The sequence below is a fragment of the Phoca vitulina genome, unplaced genomic scaffold, assembly GCF_004348235.1.
Source record: "Phoca vitulina isolate PV1807 unplaced genomic scaffold, GSC_HSeal_1.0 scaffold38, whole genome shotgun sequence".
Classification (NCBI taxonomy): Eukaryota; Metazoa; Chordata; class Mammalia; order Carnivora; family Phocidae; genus Phoca; species Phoca vitulina.
The window spans coordinates 9,870,933-9,884,434 of NW_022589741.1; the positions used below are offsets into that span (position 1 = coordinate 9,870,933).

General features: G+C 47.4%; 1 protein-coding gene across 19 annotated transcripts in view; it reads left to right on the forward strand.

The window, feature by feature from the left end:
- NCAM1 (neural cell adhesion molecule 1) overlaps positions 1-13,502 on the forward strand; it is a 297,913-nt gene that overhangs the window by 246,201 nt on the left and 38,210 nt on the right. For 11 of the 19 annotated variants that reach the window (XM_032428164.1, XM_032428166.1, XM_032428167.1 and 8 more), the window contains exons 9-14: positions 4,809-4,838; positions 8,981-9,131; positions 9,500-9,684; positions 10,051-10,147; positions 10,467-10,637; positions 12,327-12,458. In XM_032428164.1, the coding sequence (XP_032284055.1) occupies positions 4,809-4,838; positions 8,981-9,131; positions 9,500-9,684; positions 10,051-10,147; positions 10,467-10,637; positions 12,327-12,458 (766 nt within the window). The remainder of the gene's footprint in view (positions 1-4,808; positions 4,839-8,980; positions 9,132-9,499; positions 9,685-10,050; positions 10,148-10,466; positions 10,638-12,326; positions 12,459-13,502) is intronic. The other 8 variants (XM_032428170.1, XM_032428171.1, XM_032428177.1 and 5 more) reach the window with 1 other exon arrangement.

The window sequence follows — 13,502 nt, forward strand, 5'->3', positions numbered from 1 at the left end:
TTTCTTTATCAACATTGGAATTAAACCCCAAGCTCAGATTTCAGCTCCCATCGTGTATGTTACGTGGATTGAATGTACATTTCAGGGCTTAAACCGCAAGGCTGCTGCTCAGCCAATTTTTCTACATCAGGCTTGTGATTTGTCCAGAATGACCCAGTGTATATCGTTGACCTACAGTGAAGGACAGAAATTATATCTATCCCAGATGAATGATGTTTTTAAATTCAATGTCTTTTCTAGGAATAGCTCCACAGCTAAGCTAGACCAGAAGGGTTATTAAGATTTGTGCCTACCCTAAGTTCTTTTATAGGTGGGCACTTCTGGTCTGTATCTGTGAATTCATTTTTACAGAATGAGAACAAATAACCAGGCGCTAATCCACACTCATACTTACTAAATATTGAGACAAAACGTATCCAGCAGAGACCATCTAAGACCAAGTAGGTGTTGTATAATTCAATGATCAGTGTAGGTCATTTGTCTCAATCTGAGATAATTATCTAAGCCCAGCCACATAGGTTGTATTTGGTTTCTTTTACTACGGACTGCCTTCGAGTTTACTCAAAGTGACACTACTGGAACATGCGTGAATCCATTGTTAGAACAAGTCCTCCAAACCAGCCAGTGACATGACACCATATTAACATATTTGCCTAAATGAAACCCTACATAGAAAAGTTGCCATTTCTATTAGTTATATATTAACATCAGAGAGGCTTGATATCCATCTTAAACCGTGGAGAGCTCATAATTAAGAGAACAGAGGGCCTATCCATGCCGGCCAGACTCCGGGTAATCAATTTCACTTTGATCTGGCAGCCCCTCGTGTTCTCCACCATCTGAAGGTGCATTATATATAATCAGGGATCAAGATGATTAGAGGCACCGTATCATAGGAGTAAAAGAAAACAATTTTCTTTTTAAAATCAGGATGATACACGAAGCAGATAAAAACGACGATTGTTTCTACCTGTTAAGCTCTGGAAGGCTCCTGAGAATTAGACTGCACAAAATACTGGGATCCTAGAAGCCAGGAAGGAAGGTCCCATTTGAGGTTGTCCAGTCAGTCTCACCTGGCACTCACTTTGCAGCTTATCTGCCAGAAAGGCTCGTGGTCCCTCCCTGAAGGGTGATGGTGTCTGTCCTCTGCAGGCATCTGGCCAACACTGGGGATCAGGAAGGTCTGCTTCCTTGCCCCTCCCACTGTTCAGTCTTCCCACCTCTGCCCCTCAGTCCTCTGGGCGAGAGCTCTTGGATTTTCCACTAGTCTCCAGTCTTCATGGGTCAGTTCAACCGCTGGTGCTTCCTGGTGGTCCCGTCCTAGAGAGCTTCAGTCCACTGGCGCTCCCCTAAAGTTCTGTGGAGACAGTGTAGCTAGTGCAGATTTCCATGCAGTGAACTGCTCCCTTGTTCTGGACACCATCAGGCAGCTAAAGTATTAGCCCTGCAGCAATTTCCTCATTCTCTTGCCTCATATTGAGCTTGTGGTCAACTAAAACGCTCAGCTCTTTTTTATGTGAACTGCACTGAAGCCACATATCCCCTTATCCTGTTCTTATGCAATTGATTGCTTCACCAAAAATGCAGAATTTTATATTTATTTCTGCTAAAAACTGTGTTTTGTTTGTTGCAACCAGACGTTTCTCAGTGGGGTCACTATGGCAATTTGGGAAGGCTCTTCCTTCCTGGGATGGTCCCGTGCATTGCAAGATTTTTAGCACCACCAGTCCCCTTCCCTCTAAATGCCAGCAGCCACCTCTAATCACTTTGATGACCAAAAATGCCACATACACAAACTCTTTCTGGCTTGAGAAACATTTCAGTCCATCTTTCTAACCAGGCAAGTCTGGCTTTCCTCACAGCTGTCCTTAGAGGTCTGTAGGTCTAGGGCATTTCAAGCCACATGGACCCCCCCTGTTTTGTTTATGTGTTTTTAAAGTAATGAGGTCTAACAGTGAGTGGTGACCCCACTTCACAAAGCCCAAAGGCAGAAAGTTCAGTAGCCTTCCCCCGGCAGCTGTGATCCAGCATCTGTATTAGCTGTTGCCTCCAACCTCGCATGAACACTTACATGAAACATCTTTGTCCAAGCCTCTGATAAAAATGTTGACCGGGACAAGGTCAAGTGCAGAGCCCTTAGAATGCTCTCACAGCTTCCCCCTGGGTCACTGGCGTGGAAGGTAGAGCACCTAATGCCACGGTGCTCCTCATGATTCTGATACTTTTGCGGAAGGTTCAATGATTTCTTTAATAAAGTTGGTTACAGAATAAGCTAATTAAAGCAGCTTGGTCTTTTGCTTCATTGCTTACTTAAGTCTAGCGTTTGTCTGGTATTACCCTTCTTAAGAGAGAAAAGGCTTTCAACCATAGGCACAGAGTTAGTAACTTTCTAATGGATCCTAATGTTCCTCTTCATTAAAAAAAGAAGGGGGGGCGGGAATCAAGCAAAAGCCAGTTCACTGAGCCTCATTGTCACACCCTATCTGATCGTGTCTTTAGGTGTAGTCCAGCTGCTCCTTCGAGATTGATTACCGTCAGTCTGCTGAGCTTCAGCTAGTTGAGTCGGGTTTGCTCAACAACTGATAACAGCTAAGCTAAATTTGGGTCATAAAGACCTCTGTCTGAAAGTTAATCCATTCATTAGTCTCTATTATGTTGACCAAAAAGAAAACAAACCATATTTGAACATTATAGTGGGTCAGTTTGATCAATGTGTCTGGAGGTCATTGTGATAATGCAGATGCAAAGAAAGTTTGCACGTCCACATCATTTTGTTGCTCATCCTACCTAGACTCATTTTAAATATTGCCAGGTATGTGAGTGAGCGGGGCTAACTTCCAGGTGCCATTTACATACTGAGCAAGACCTTTGGAGGATGATTTGCACAATCTGTTGCTAGCACAACACATTCTGTGTGCTTATTTGAACCTCTTATTTGAACATGCCTTTGAAATGACTGGTACAGAAATTCATATGAAACTTTAATATTTGAGGAAAAGAAGAGGGGCAAAGAATTGAGATCAGAAGAGATAGATAGGAAAAAAAATGGAATTTCATGAGCCTTGAGTCTTTAGCTGATAGAGTATCCCACAAATCCCACAAGTAAGAGAGACCTTTGAAATTCTGGATTTGCTGGAAACTGGATCTTTCTGTCAGCAGGAAGAATTCCTCTTTCGTACAACCTAGGTGCCCACATATAAATACTGGAAAAGGTGCCTCGTTGAGCAGTTAGAGTCTGGCATATTCTGCGTGTGGGCAAAGGTAGAGCAGGTAATACTTTAGGATAACAGTAGGGATGCTTCACTCTAGTTTATTTACGTATTCCTACAGACTTGTATGTGAGATGATAAAATGTGAATAAACCTGGAACTTAAAATTTCTGGAGCATGACTAATCCTATCCTAATGTGTTTTCTGTATGTGCATATCAGATTGTCTTAAAGTGAGCCACACCATCACCAAATTATCAGGGCCGAGGCATATTCCACCAGGTACACAGGCAGGAGGTCAGGCTACTGGAAGCATCTTGTTACTAGCAACTACTTATTCTAAAAGCCACAAAACCGTAGTGATCTGGGAGAGACACAAGAAGAATCAGATTTGAAAAACAAACAACTCCATATGATACAGCCCTTAAAAAACGATCTTGATTCATGCAGCCCTGGCATGTGACAGACAAGCTTCTCGGTGATGTGGACTTGGCAACCACATTTGACATGTTGGCCCACTGTCACTTTGGTCTCTGCATGTTCGTTCCTCTGTTCTCACTTTTTTCTTCATTCCGACATCACGTGACATAATCCAACATCTCCCTCCTCGTTTCTCACAAAAGCTCTTTGCATTTAGTGGACTCTTACTAAATGTTTGCGGACTCATTTGCATTTCCTGGATTGCATTGCTGTGTCTCTGGCATCTGTTCTTTCCTTTCTCCATCTGAACATCAGGGACAACCAGGCACTCATGCCATCTAATAAAAAGAACAATGCAGGTATGATGTTTTTGAATCCCAGTATGAAAACAGAAAAACCATAAGCATTGTAGATTCCCAAGTGCCGGATAAGTAAAATATCTAGATGTGGGCAGGAAAATAACCAAGCCTCTATGCTTCTGAGTTGACTCAGTCCTTTGTGAAGGCCGTGTTGGATGACGGTGATGCACGCTCGAGCCTGCATGCTGTCTGGGCATTCCTCTTAAAGAACTGACTGGAGCCTGCAGCAGCAGAGATTGCTGGCCTGAAAGTTTCCTGACCCACAACTTTAAGGACTTCATGCTTACCATTCTCTGCTCCTTTCTTAGTTCCTTTTTTTTTTTTAAGATATAAACTTGATTTTTAATAGGATGCATGCCACGAATTAGAAAAATGCATGAGCACCAAATGGCATTAGTAGTTTTGCGATAAGCTGTCTGATAGAATCCAAAGGAGGAAACCTACCCTCTAAGTATCTCTAGATTATGGGGTTCGTATTAGTCGCGTCATGAGATACAACGAGAAATGCTCAAGACGTTTTAGAACAGGAGCAGTCGAACACGTCTGCTGGTGTCCATGTGTATTCCTACCAAAGGTTAGGAAAGCCTTCTCCTTTGAATGATACATCTTAATGTGTGGAAGGGGGAAAAAGCAGAACATAAGCTAACTCCTAAATTAAATTGGGTAATAAACACACCATTGAAAGTGGGCCTTGGACAAAGTTCTGAGTTAAAAAGCAGCTGCATGTGCACGGAATGCAGTGTGATACATCAATTCTCTGAAGCAACATGTTGTAAAATTTTACTGCTTTCTTGTTGTGTTTTATATCTTGTTCTCTCCAGGCTTCGTGGACTCGACCAGAGAAGCAAGAGGTATAGCTTACCTGACCACTAGCCAGTCTTTAGTTTTTGAAAGCATTCTAGCTTAACTCACCATTCCAGTTCAATAACCAGACATGCTAAACTAATTAGTCAATAGAGTTAGATTAAAGAATAGGTCAATAGTGGTAGACGTTACTTAGAAATAGTGGCGTTTTAGGATGAGCAAGCAAGCTGTGTTGGGAGTGGATGAACAAATCCTTATTACTTCTTAAAATTGGATCTTATTCTCTTGCTGGTGCTGGTAAAATCACATCCAGGTAATTATACTTACAGAAATAAATCGCTCCAATTCCCAGGCCAGGCTTTTTGAAATGACGAGATTTTTTTTTTTTTTTTTTTTTTTTTTTGATTCTCACCTGGTTGATGTGGCTTTGGGTCATAAAGTCATGGAGTTAGTGGTCTAAAAACCCACTCAACCCTTTCCAGCTCAACTCATCTTGTTGCTCGCTTATTTTATAATGATTGGTCTTGGTAAATGATCACATCACATCCCATTTCATGTCAAAGCAATGCAGACGACATCTCTCCTTGGTTTGCCCAAATTGCTAAACACACATATGTCACTTTGATAGAGCATGAAATTTATGAGATTAGCACGATTTGGCATAAGCAGGTTTATGTTTTTTAGAAGTCAGTAGCATTTAGCCTTTGAGCTTTCTCTGACTGCTTGCTTCAGCTTGGGTAATGTGGGACTTTGTTTGAAAACTGAAGCTAAATATTAATCTTAAGATTTTAATGTTACACACCCAAGACCCTAATTACAATCATGCCTATTGTTTTTTTCACTGATTTGTGTGATTAAGTGACAGATAGTGAAATAAAAACCAGTATGCTTTAGAGGAGGTTCAAGGATCAAACCCATAAATATTTTTTTTTAAAAAAACTAGCTTTTGTCTCTTCTCCAGAGGAAATTTTGATATTGTAGTAGTATAAATGTAGACTATGTCAATCCTATACACTGTATTTTAATCAGGTAACCCTATCCTCTTAGTCTTCCAGAAATGATAATTATTCAGAACACATAACTCCTGTGTTCAGGTCGTGGCTATAAATATTTAATGCTGTTTAATATTGAGGAGTTGACTGCCTGTCCCCGGGCACGGATCCTAGTTTCTGCACATGAACACACTGTCGTGATCAAACCTAGTGTCTGATAAGCTCACTTTGTACCCTACCTTCTTCCTTGTCATGGGGACCGTAATCAAGTGCGCATCCTGCTGAAATGCCTCCCTCCTACGGCACAGAAGTCGCTTAGTGCTGTCCCAGGCTGGGTGTTCTATTGCCCCAAAGTCACGGACCCATCCGGGACTGGGGAAGGGAGAGAAGCGTTCATTGTCAGCCACTTCTGAGCAACTACAGATCTCATTCTATTTGGCCTTCCGCTTCTCCCCTTGTCATTCTGATTTAAACCTGGCTGGAGGGGGAGGGGAGATTTATCAGGGAGCATTAAGGGAGGTTAAGAGAATTACTATTATAAGAGGAAGTAATAGGTTTACTCCCAGGAAAGCAGACAACTCACTTCCGGTTTCCAGAAGTATCCTTATCTTGAGCATCTCACTCTGGATATAATTGACTTTCAAGTGAGTGCCGCCCCTGGGGCTCAGAAGTTCCATTCCTTCCTGTTTGTCTCATTCAGAGATGAAAACCATTAAGTCCAGATGAGCTCCAAAGAAGGCTTGGGCTATGGCCAGTCTCCTTCTGTAAGCTCAGAAAATTCACACTTTTACCTGGAAGAAGGGATGCAAAAAATGTTGATGAGAAGAATAATTGTAATTGCACTGCATGCTATTTTTGCAAAACAGGGTCTTCTTGTCCCAGCTCTCCTTCCATTCTTGCCCAGAGATCATCTGCTTCCTCTGCAGGCCTGAACTATCAGCATGACCCCTGTCTGGATGGCTTGTAGGTGGCACTCCCTGACTTTGCCTGGTGCCAGAGTAAAACGTGTCAGAGGGAGACAGTCTAATTGCACGGGAGACTCTGTGCTTCCCCTTGGAGGGAGAACTGGGCATCTGACAAATTCCCATCATCAATCCTGTCGTGAGCCACTGCAAAATGAGAATTCTCTGTAGAGGACTGTCTCCTGGTCTGTTGACACAATTAAATGAGAAAATTTTCCACATAGAGAAATTAAGACCACGTAGAAGGGGAGAAAAGTATGGCTGTCAATGAAACCACTTCCCAAGCTTCTCTTCAACCATTTTCTAGAATATTCTGCGTAGACTGTTCGTGCCCTGCTTTGTTGTTATTTGTTACTGTCCTACTCTTACCTACATGACTCTCTTTGCATCTTTTGCTGTAGTATTGCTTCCATTGTGGAAATGTTCTCTTGACTTCCCAAAGATCTGGTCAGTTTTCCATGTTTGTGGGTGTTGAGCCCAGGACAAGCTCCATCTGTGTGACAAACAATCCTAGTTCAGCCGTCAGCTGGTGTCACTGTGGGCTGAGCCTGTGTTCTCACTGACATAACCAGAAGGGCAGGGGGTGGACTTCGAACCCTTTCTGCCTTTATCCTGTTGTGTTTGGGGCAGACAGGAGTGACAAACAGGTAAGGTCAGCCCTTTAGAGATACTTGCAGGGATGCTCTCGATGCCACTAGTTTAATGGGTTTATTTTTCTATGGCTCATGGAAGTTGCCACTGGGATGTATTGGGACAACCTGGTCAGCCCACAAGAAAAGGGAGTCCGAAGATCCAGGGACCCTTGGATGTCTCAAGGCGTTCTAGTCAAGTGTTCCACACCTGTCTGTTGTCATCTCTCACTAATGTGTGGCATCTCCTCAACCAGTCAGCCTTGCAGACATACAGGTCAGATGGGAGTTGAGAGCCATGGGCATCGGGCACTCCTCTGAGAGCGGAGTGGCCCTTAGGCAGTGATGATTTTGCTCGGCTCGCTGCCTCCTTGCCAGCAGGGGTGTCCCAGCTTCCAGATCCGAACCTCAATGGGGCTTAAATGCCTGAGATGAATTAATTCCATTAGTGATGGTCAGAGGGACTTTTTGGGACAGGTCTCCACAGAGACCGCCCCACAAGGCCCATGGGACCTTGCTTTTGAGCTGCCCAAGCCGGCTGTGTGTGACATTGCAGTTCTGGGTTTCGGGCTTCCAAACCAGCACATCAGAAGAACCTCAGTGAAACAGGTGTTCTTTCATTCTTTAAAGACCCGACCCCATGGGACGACAGGTGCTATATGCAGAGCACTCACCTGTCCATCTCCACAGAATATCATATGCTGGAGATAAGAGTGTGGCCCAGCCTGCAAGGAACGAGACTCGTTCTTCAGATTACCAGCTTCCTTGAGGATCTGAACTTGGGCAACATGCCCAGACTTTATCTAGGCCAGCAACCATTTCACTTCGAGTGTCAAGGCAGGAGCCCCGTGGAAATATTCCAGGACCCATTGCCTAGGGACCATAGGTTTATTCCCCTTTTGACCAGTCGCTGGAATTCCAGAGACTCAGGAAGTGAATTATTGTATCAAGGGCTAGAATGCAGAATCTGGTGGTGACTGCCTGGGGCTCTGTGCCACTATCCCTGGAGAGGGGACCCAGGGACCCTCACTTCCAGCTCAACAGCTCCTCATCATCAAGTTGTTGGACTTTCTCTTGAATGAAATTATTTCACTTTTAAGCCTTCAGGAAGGTGAGGCATCTGCAGAAATACAGGTTTCTTGTATAATTTCTTGCACTTGGCACATTCAGATTTCCCATTATGCATGCACGCACCATGGAACTGGCAGATGGGCAGACTCCTGGAAGGAAAGCTTAGGGTGCAGGTTTCCCAGACTCTCATGAGGCAAAGCTGTCACTGCTGGAATATCTACAGGCCAGGCCTTTTGCTTCCATCTTAGACGTGCCAAACAAAGTCGTCTTGGGGGACCTTGGCTGTCCTTGCCCCAAACCGATCTTGGCATAGGGTCTAGGCTGCTTCACATAAACTGGGTCCCTTTTCCTATTTTGGAGACACTCAAGTTCCCGTGGTGCTCTCCAGAGCCTCCCACGCTAGTTGGGACCTTAAGTAAGACACATGGGCACAGCTTGGGGAGAGGATGTGAGACTGGTCCCAGACAAGAGATGGCCCGGTCTCCCACCCCCAGCCCTGCCGCGGGCTCTCACGCTCTCTCTTCCCTCCCGGCAGACTCTGGACGGGCACATGGTGGTGCGTAGCCACGCCCGAGTGTCGTCCCTGACCCTGAAGAGCATCCAGTACACAGACGCCGGAGAATACATCTGCACTGCCAGCAATACCATCGGCCAGGACTCCCAGGCCATGTACCTGGAAGTGCAATGTGAGCAGCAGCCATGGAAGAACGAGGGGAGGGGGACCGGGCAGGGTCAGGTTGAAAGGGGACAAGAGCAGCCAGGACCCGAGCCGCATCCCCGTAGCTCTGCTCACGCGCCATGTGGCAGTGGCCCGAGGCCGCTCCAGAGCTTTGTCCCCAGGTCATGCGCTCACACTGGCCCAGGCTTCTTACAGGCTCACAAACCCTTCCATCTTCCTGTGCAGCTCCCAGGACTGCGGAACCGGCCTGACCTTTCCTAGGCCCCGGCCCTGGCTCTGCTTAGGGCACGCCCGCCCTCCCAGGGCTAGGAGACGGGGTGTGCGGGGCTCCTCCGTGGTGCTGGTCTTCCTGATAGGCATTGCTGTTCCTTGCAGATGCCCCCAAGCTGCAGGGCCCCGTGGCTGTGTACACTTGGGAGGGGAACCAGGTGAACATCACGTGCGAGGTATTTGCCTACCCCAGTGCTACCATCTCGTGGTTTCGAGATGGTCAGCTGCTGCCAAGCTCCAACTACAGCAATATCAAGATCTACAACACCCCCTCCGCCAGCTATCTAGAGGTAGGTCGTGGTGGAGGCAGGGGAGGGGGGAGGAGGCACAGTCGGACTCTGGATAGGCTCCTATATGCAGCTAAAATCTTCTCTCTTGCTTCTCTGGCATCCTGACCAGCGGAACCGTCGGCTACAGAAGAAACTGAGCCTCAGCCCTGCCCCTTCTCTCTCCCTGGGGCCAGGTCGCAGCCCAGGAGGCCGAGCGTGCCTCTCTCACTGGCCCCTTGGCAATTCTCTCTGGCTTAAGGCTGGGCTGGAGCTAATGGTTCATGCTTTCCTGGTTCTTTCCTTTACAAATTCGTCCAATAAATAAAGATATGAGTCGGTGGCCATTCCATGGGACACTTAGAACCCACGAGTTCCTTCTTTCCAAAGGTGACCCCAGACTCTGAAAATGATTTCGGAAATTACAACTGTACTGCAGTGAACCGCATTGGACAGGAGTCTTTGGAGTTCATCCTTGTCCAAGCAGGTGAGCACCCCTTATGGCTGCCCTACCCTGACCCTTCCTGTCCTATTCCGTGCCATTTGGTGACATCAGGAAAGTGAAAGGAGAGAGGGCCAGGGTAGCCAAAGACAGAGGGTCAGGAAGCAGGGAGCCTACGGAGGTTCGAGGGTGTGGGTACAGGGCATGTTGGGAGAGAATCATAAGGTGAGGTGGGCTGGAGGACAGGATATAGGTGACAAGATTCCCAAGAATAAGCAGAAATGAGAGACATGCTTTGTGGCTGAGCGGTATGTCCTGGACCTAACCGGGCTCACCTGGGTCTCCGTATGTGCCCTCCCCACAGACACCCCATCTTCACCATCCATCGACCAGGTGGAGCCGTACTCTAGCACAGCCCAGGTGCAGTTTGATGAACCAGAGGCCACCGGTGGGGTGCCCATCCTCAAATACAAGGCTGAGTGGAGAGCAGTGGGCGAGGAAGCGTGGCATTTCAAGTGGTATGATGCCAAAGAAGGTAAGTGGGGGAGAGTCAGCGTTTCCTTTAGAAGGATGGGTTGCTTGGTGTTGGGCAGACGCTCCCCCCACCTGGCACCCTGAGAGCCCGTTGGGTGCTGTGGCACCGCACTCTCACCTGCTGAGGGGGCCACGGGCCGACACCTGCCATCCGCTCATCTTCCTGTGCTGCAGCACCGTGCCTGTCCCTCTAGAATGAGGGCAGGTCGCATCTCCTCTAGAATTACTGGCCTTCTGTCCCCTGGTACCCCAGAACCTGCTTCTCGGGACCATGCTAAGATGGATGAGGCCATCTCAACCACGTTCCAAGCAGAAGCCCTGCTTAGGTGCTGAGCCCAACCAGAGGAGTCCCATCCAGCCCTGCCCTGCACCTGTGGGTGCCCTGGGCTCTGGGTTCTCTGCCATCACCCCCTCAGTCCTGCTTGGCGTACTCAGGGACTGTCATGTAATTACGGTATTAACCAAATAACAAATTGCCCGAGAGAAAAGTCTGCTCTTAAATCCATCCTGTGATATAGTTCTAAACTAAAAGTTTAGAAGATAACCCTTGGATGCCTGCAGTTTGAAGATTCTGAGCCCGGACCATTTTGGCCTGAGGATTGAGTATATAACCCTGTCTGACTCCCCATTTGGGGTTTAATCAGGATACATCAGTGAAGCATGCTTTGTTTCTGTAGGAAGTTTTAATCCCGGGCCTGTGTGTAACGGGCAGCCACCTCCCGACCCGGGTTACTGAGAATTTGTTTCACCAGAAAGCTTCCATCACTCTTTCAGCTTTTGGGGGTGGGGGCAGGTGGCCTGGGAGGAATTTCTGTGCCGTCAGGATTGGAGCCAGGAGAAAACAATCTCTTTACCTCCCTAACTTCCCTCTGAAACCTCACACCAACTTACGGCGAGTTGATCCCATGTCACAATCTGTCCAACTGGCTTTTTTTTTTCTTTTTGTCATTGCTACAGCTGGATTTCCTCCCCCTTTTTTTTTATATTTTTTTAAATTTAAGTATAATTAACTTTCTAGTTCTATTTTTGTTGTAGCAAAATATGTAGAATATGAAATTTCCCATTTTAGCCATTTTTAAGTATACAGTTGAACAGCATTAAGTACATTCACATTATTGTGCATCCATCAACACCATCCATCTCCAGAACTTTCTCGGGATCCGAAACTCAGCGCCCGTTAAACACTAACTCCCCATGCCACCTCCCACTAGCCCTGGCAACCACCATTCTACTTCCTGTCTCTGGGTAGTTGACTATCTCGACTGCTTCGGAAGAGTGGAATCGTACAGTCATTGTCATTTTGTGTCTGGCTTATTGCACTTGGCTGATGTCCTCAGGGTTCATCGACATTGTAGCCCCTGTCAGAGCTTCGTTCCTTGTTAAGGCTGACTGATTCTCCATTGTATCAGCACCCCATCCTGGGTATCCACCCACCCGCTGATGGACAGGTGGGTCGTTTGCCCCTTTAGCTGTTGTGAGCAATACTCCAGTGAACCTGGGTGCAGAGGAATCTGTTCCAGTTTGTGTTTTCCATGCTTTTGTGTATATAGCCAGACGTGGAACTGCTGGATCACATGGTAACGCTAGATTTAAGTTTTTGAGGACCCGCCGTGTTGCCTTCCACAGCGACTACGCCATTTTACCAATAGGCTTTCCGTCCTCGGTGATCCTTCTTGTCTTCTCACAACAGCCAACATGGAGGGCATCGTCACCATCGTGGGCCTGAAGCCCGAAACTACGTACGCCGTGCGACTGGCGGCCCTCAACGGCAAGGGTCTGGGTGAGATCAGCACGGCCTCTGAGTTCAAGACGCAGCCAGTCCGTAAGTACACCCCACACCCACCCTCTTCTCCTGGGGGGGACCCCGAGCTGCCCCGTCCTTTGTTCAGATGACAGCTTTTTGTCTTTCAGATTGCTCTGCTCAGGGAGGGCACACCTCCCAGCCCCTTGGCCCTCCGTGATGGCTGATACCCAGCCCTTATACAGTCTTTCCCAAAGAGCTTGGTGACACTGTCGCAGTAGCTGGCCCCGCTTGTTAGCATGGCAGCCAGGGGGAGGAAAACACTGGCGCCTCGTGAAGGGGAGCTGGACAGGGACAACGGCAGCAGTGTGTCGTGGAGGGATTTGGCAGATTTTGCTTTTTGACGCAGGTCACAAAGGCCCTAAAGCACCCCGTGACTTGAAGGAAGAGGGAAAAGACAATGATGGTTCGTGTAATTAGTCGTGGGATTTTTGAGGCAGCAGAGATATTACGTTATAGAAGAGAGGAGACTGCTATGGGATGTCCGCACAGTAGCAAGACCCCAACAGTGCAAAAGGGGAAGGAGGGCTGAGGCCTCCACCTCCTGTTCCCCCTCCCTCCCACCACGAGCACACCTCAGGGTCTCCCTCCCTTGTGGCCGCTTTCGAGAGAGGCGCTTCTTCCTGATGCACTCGGGATGGCATCTGCTTTCCTCCATCATGCCCTCTTTCCTTACAGCAGGCCCGCCATGCTTTCCCTCCCATCCCACCAATAGCTCTGGGCCAGCCCTGCTCCGGGGACACCCTCCACAGACCCAGACCACTGCACTGGGAGGGCCCTGCGCCCACCCAGCTGGAGCAGGTGCAGTAGACGCAGACACCTTGAGCAGCCACAGGGCTCCCTGGGTCCTCTCTGATTCCTGGGCTTAGCAAGCACGCAGGGCCATCCCTCACTTCCTTCTCTTCGAAACCAGAGGCCTGCAAAGCAACCCCCTACCTCTTCCAGAAACAGAAGGCCCACCTCATCTTCCTTCTACAGGAATTGCTTCTTTCTGGATTTGAAATAACTTGATAATTTGAATTTCCAGCTCCATGTGCTTTGCAGAGCCTATTCATTTCTTTTACA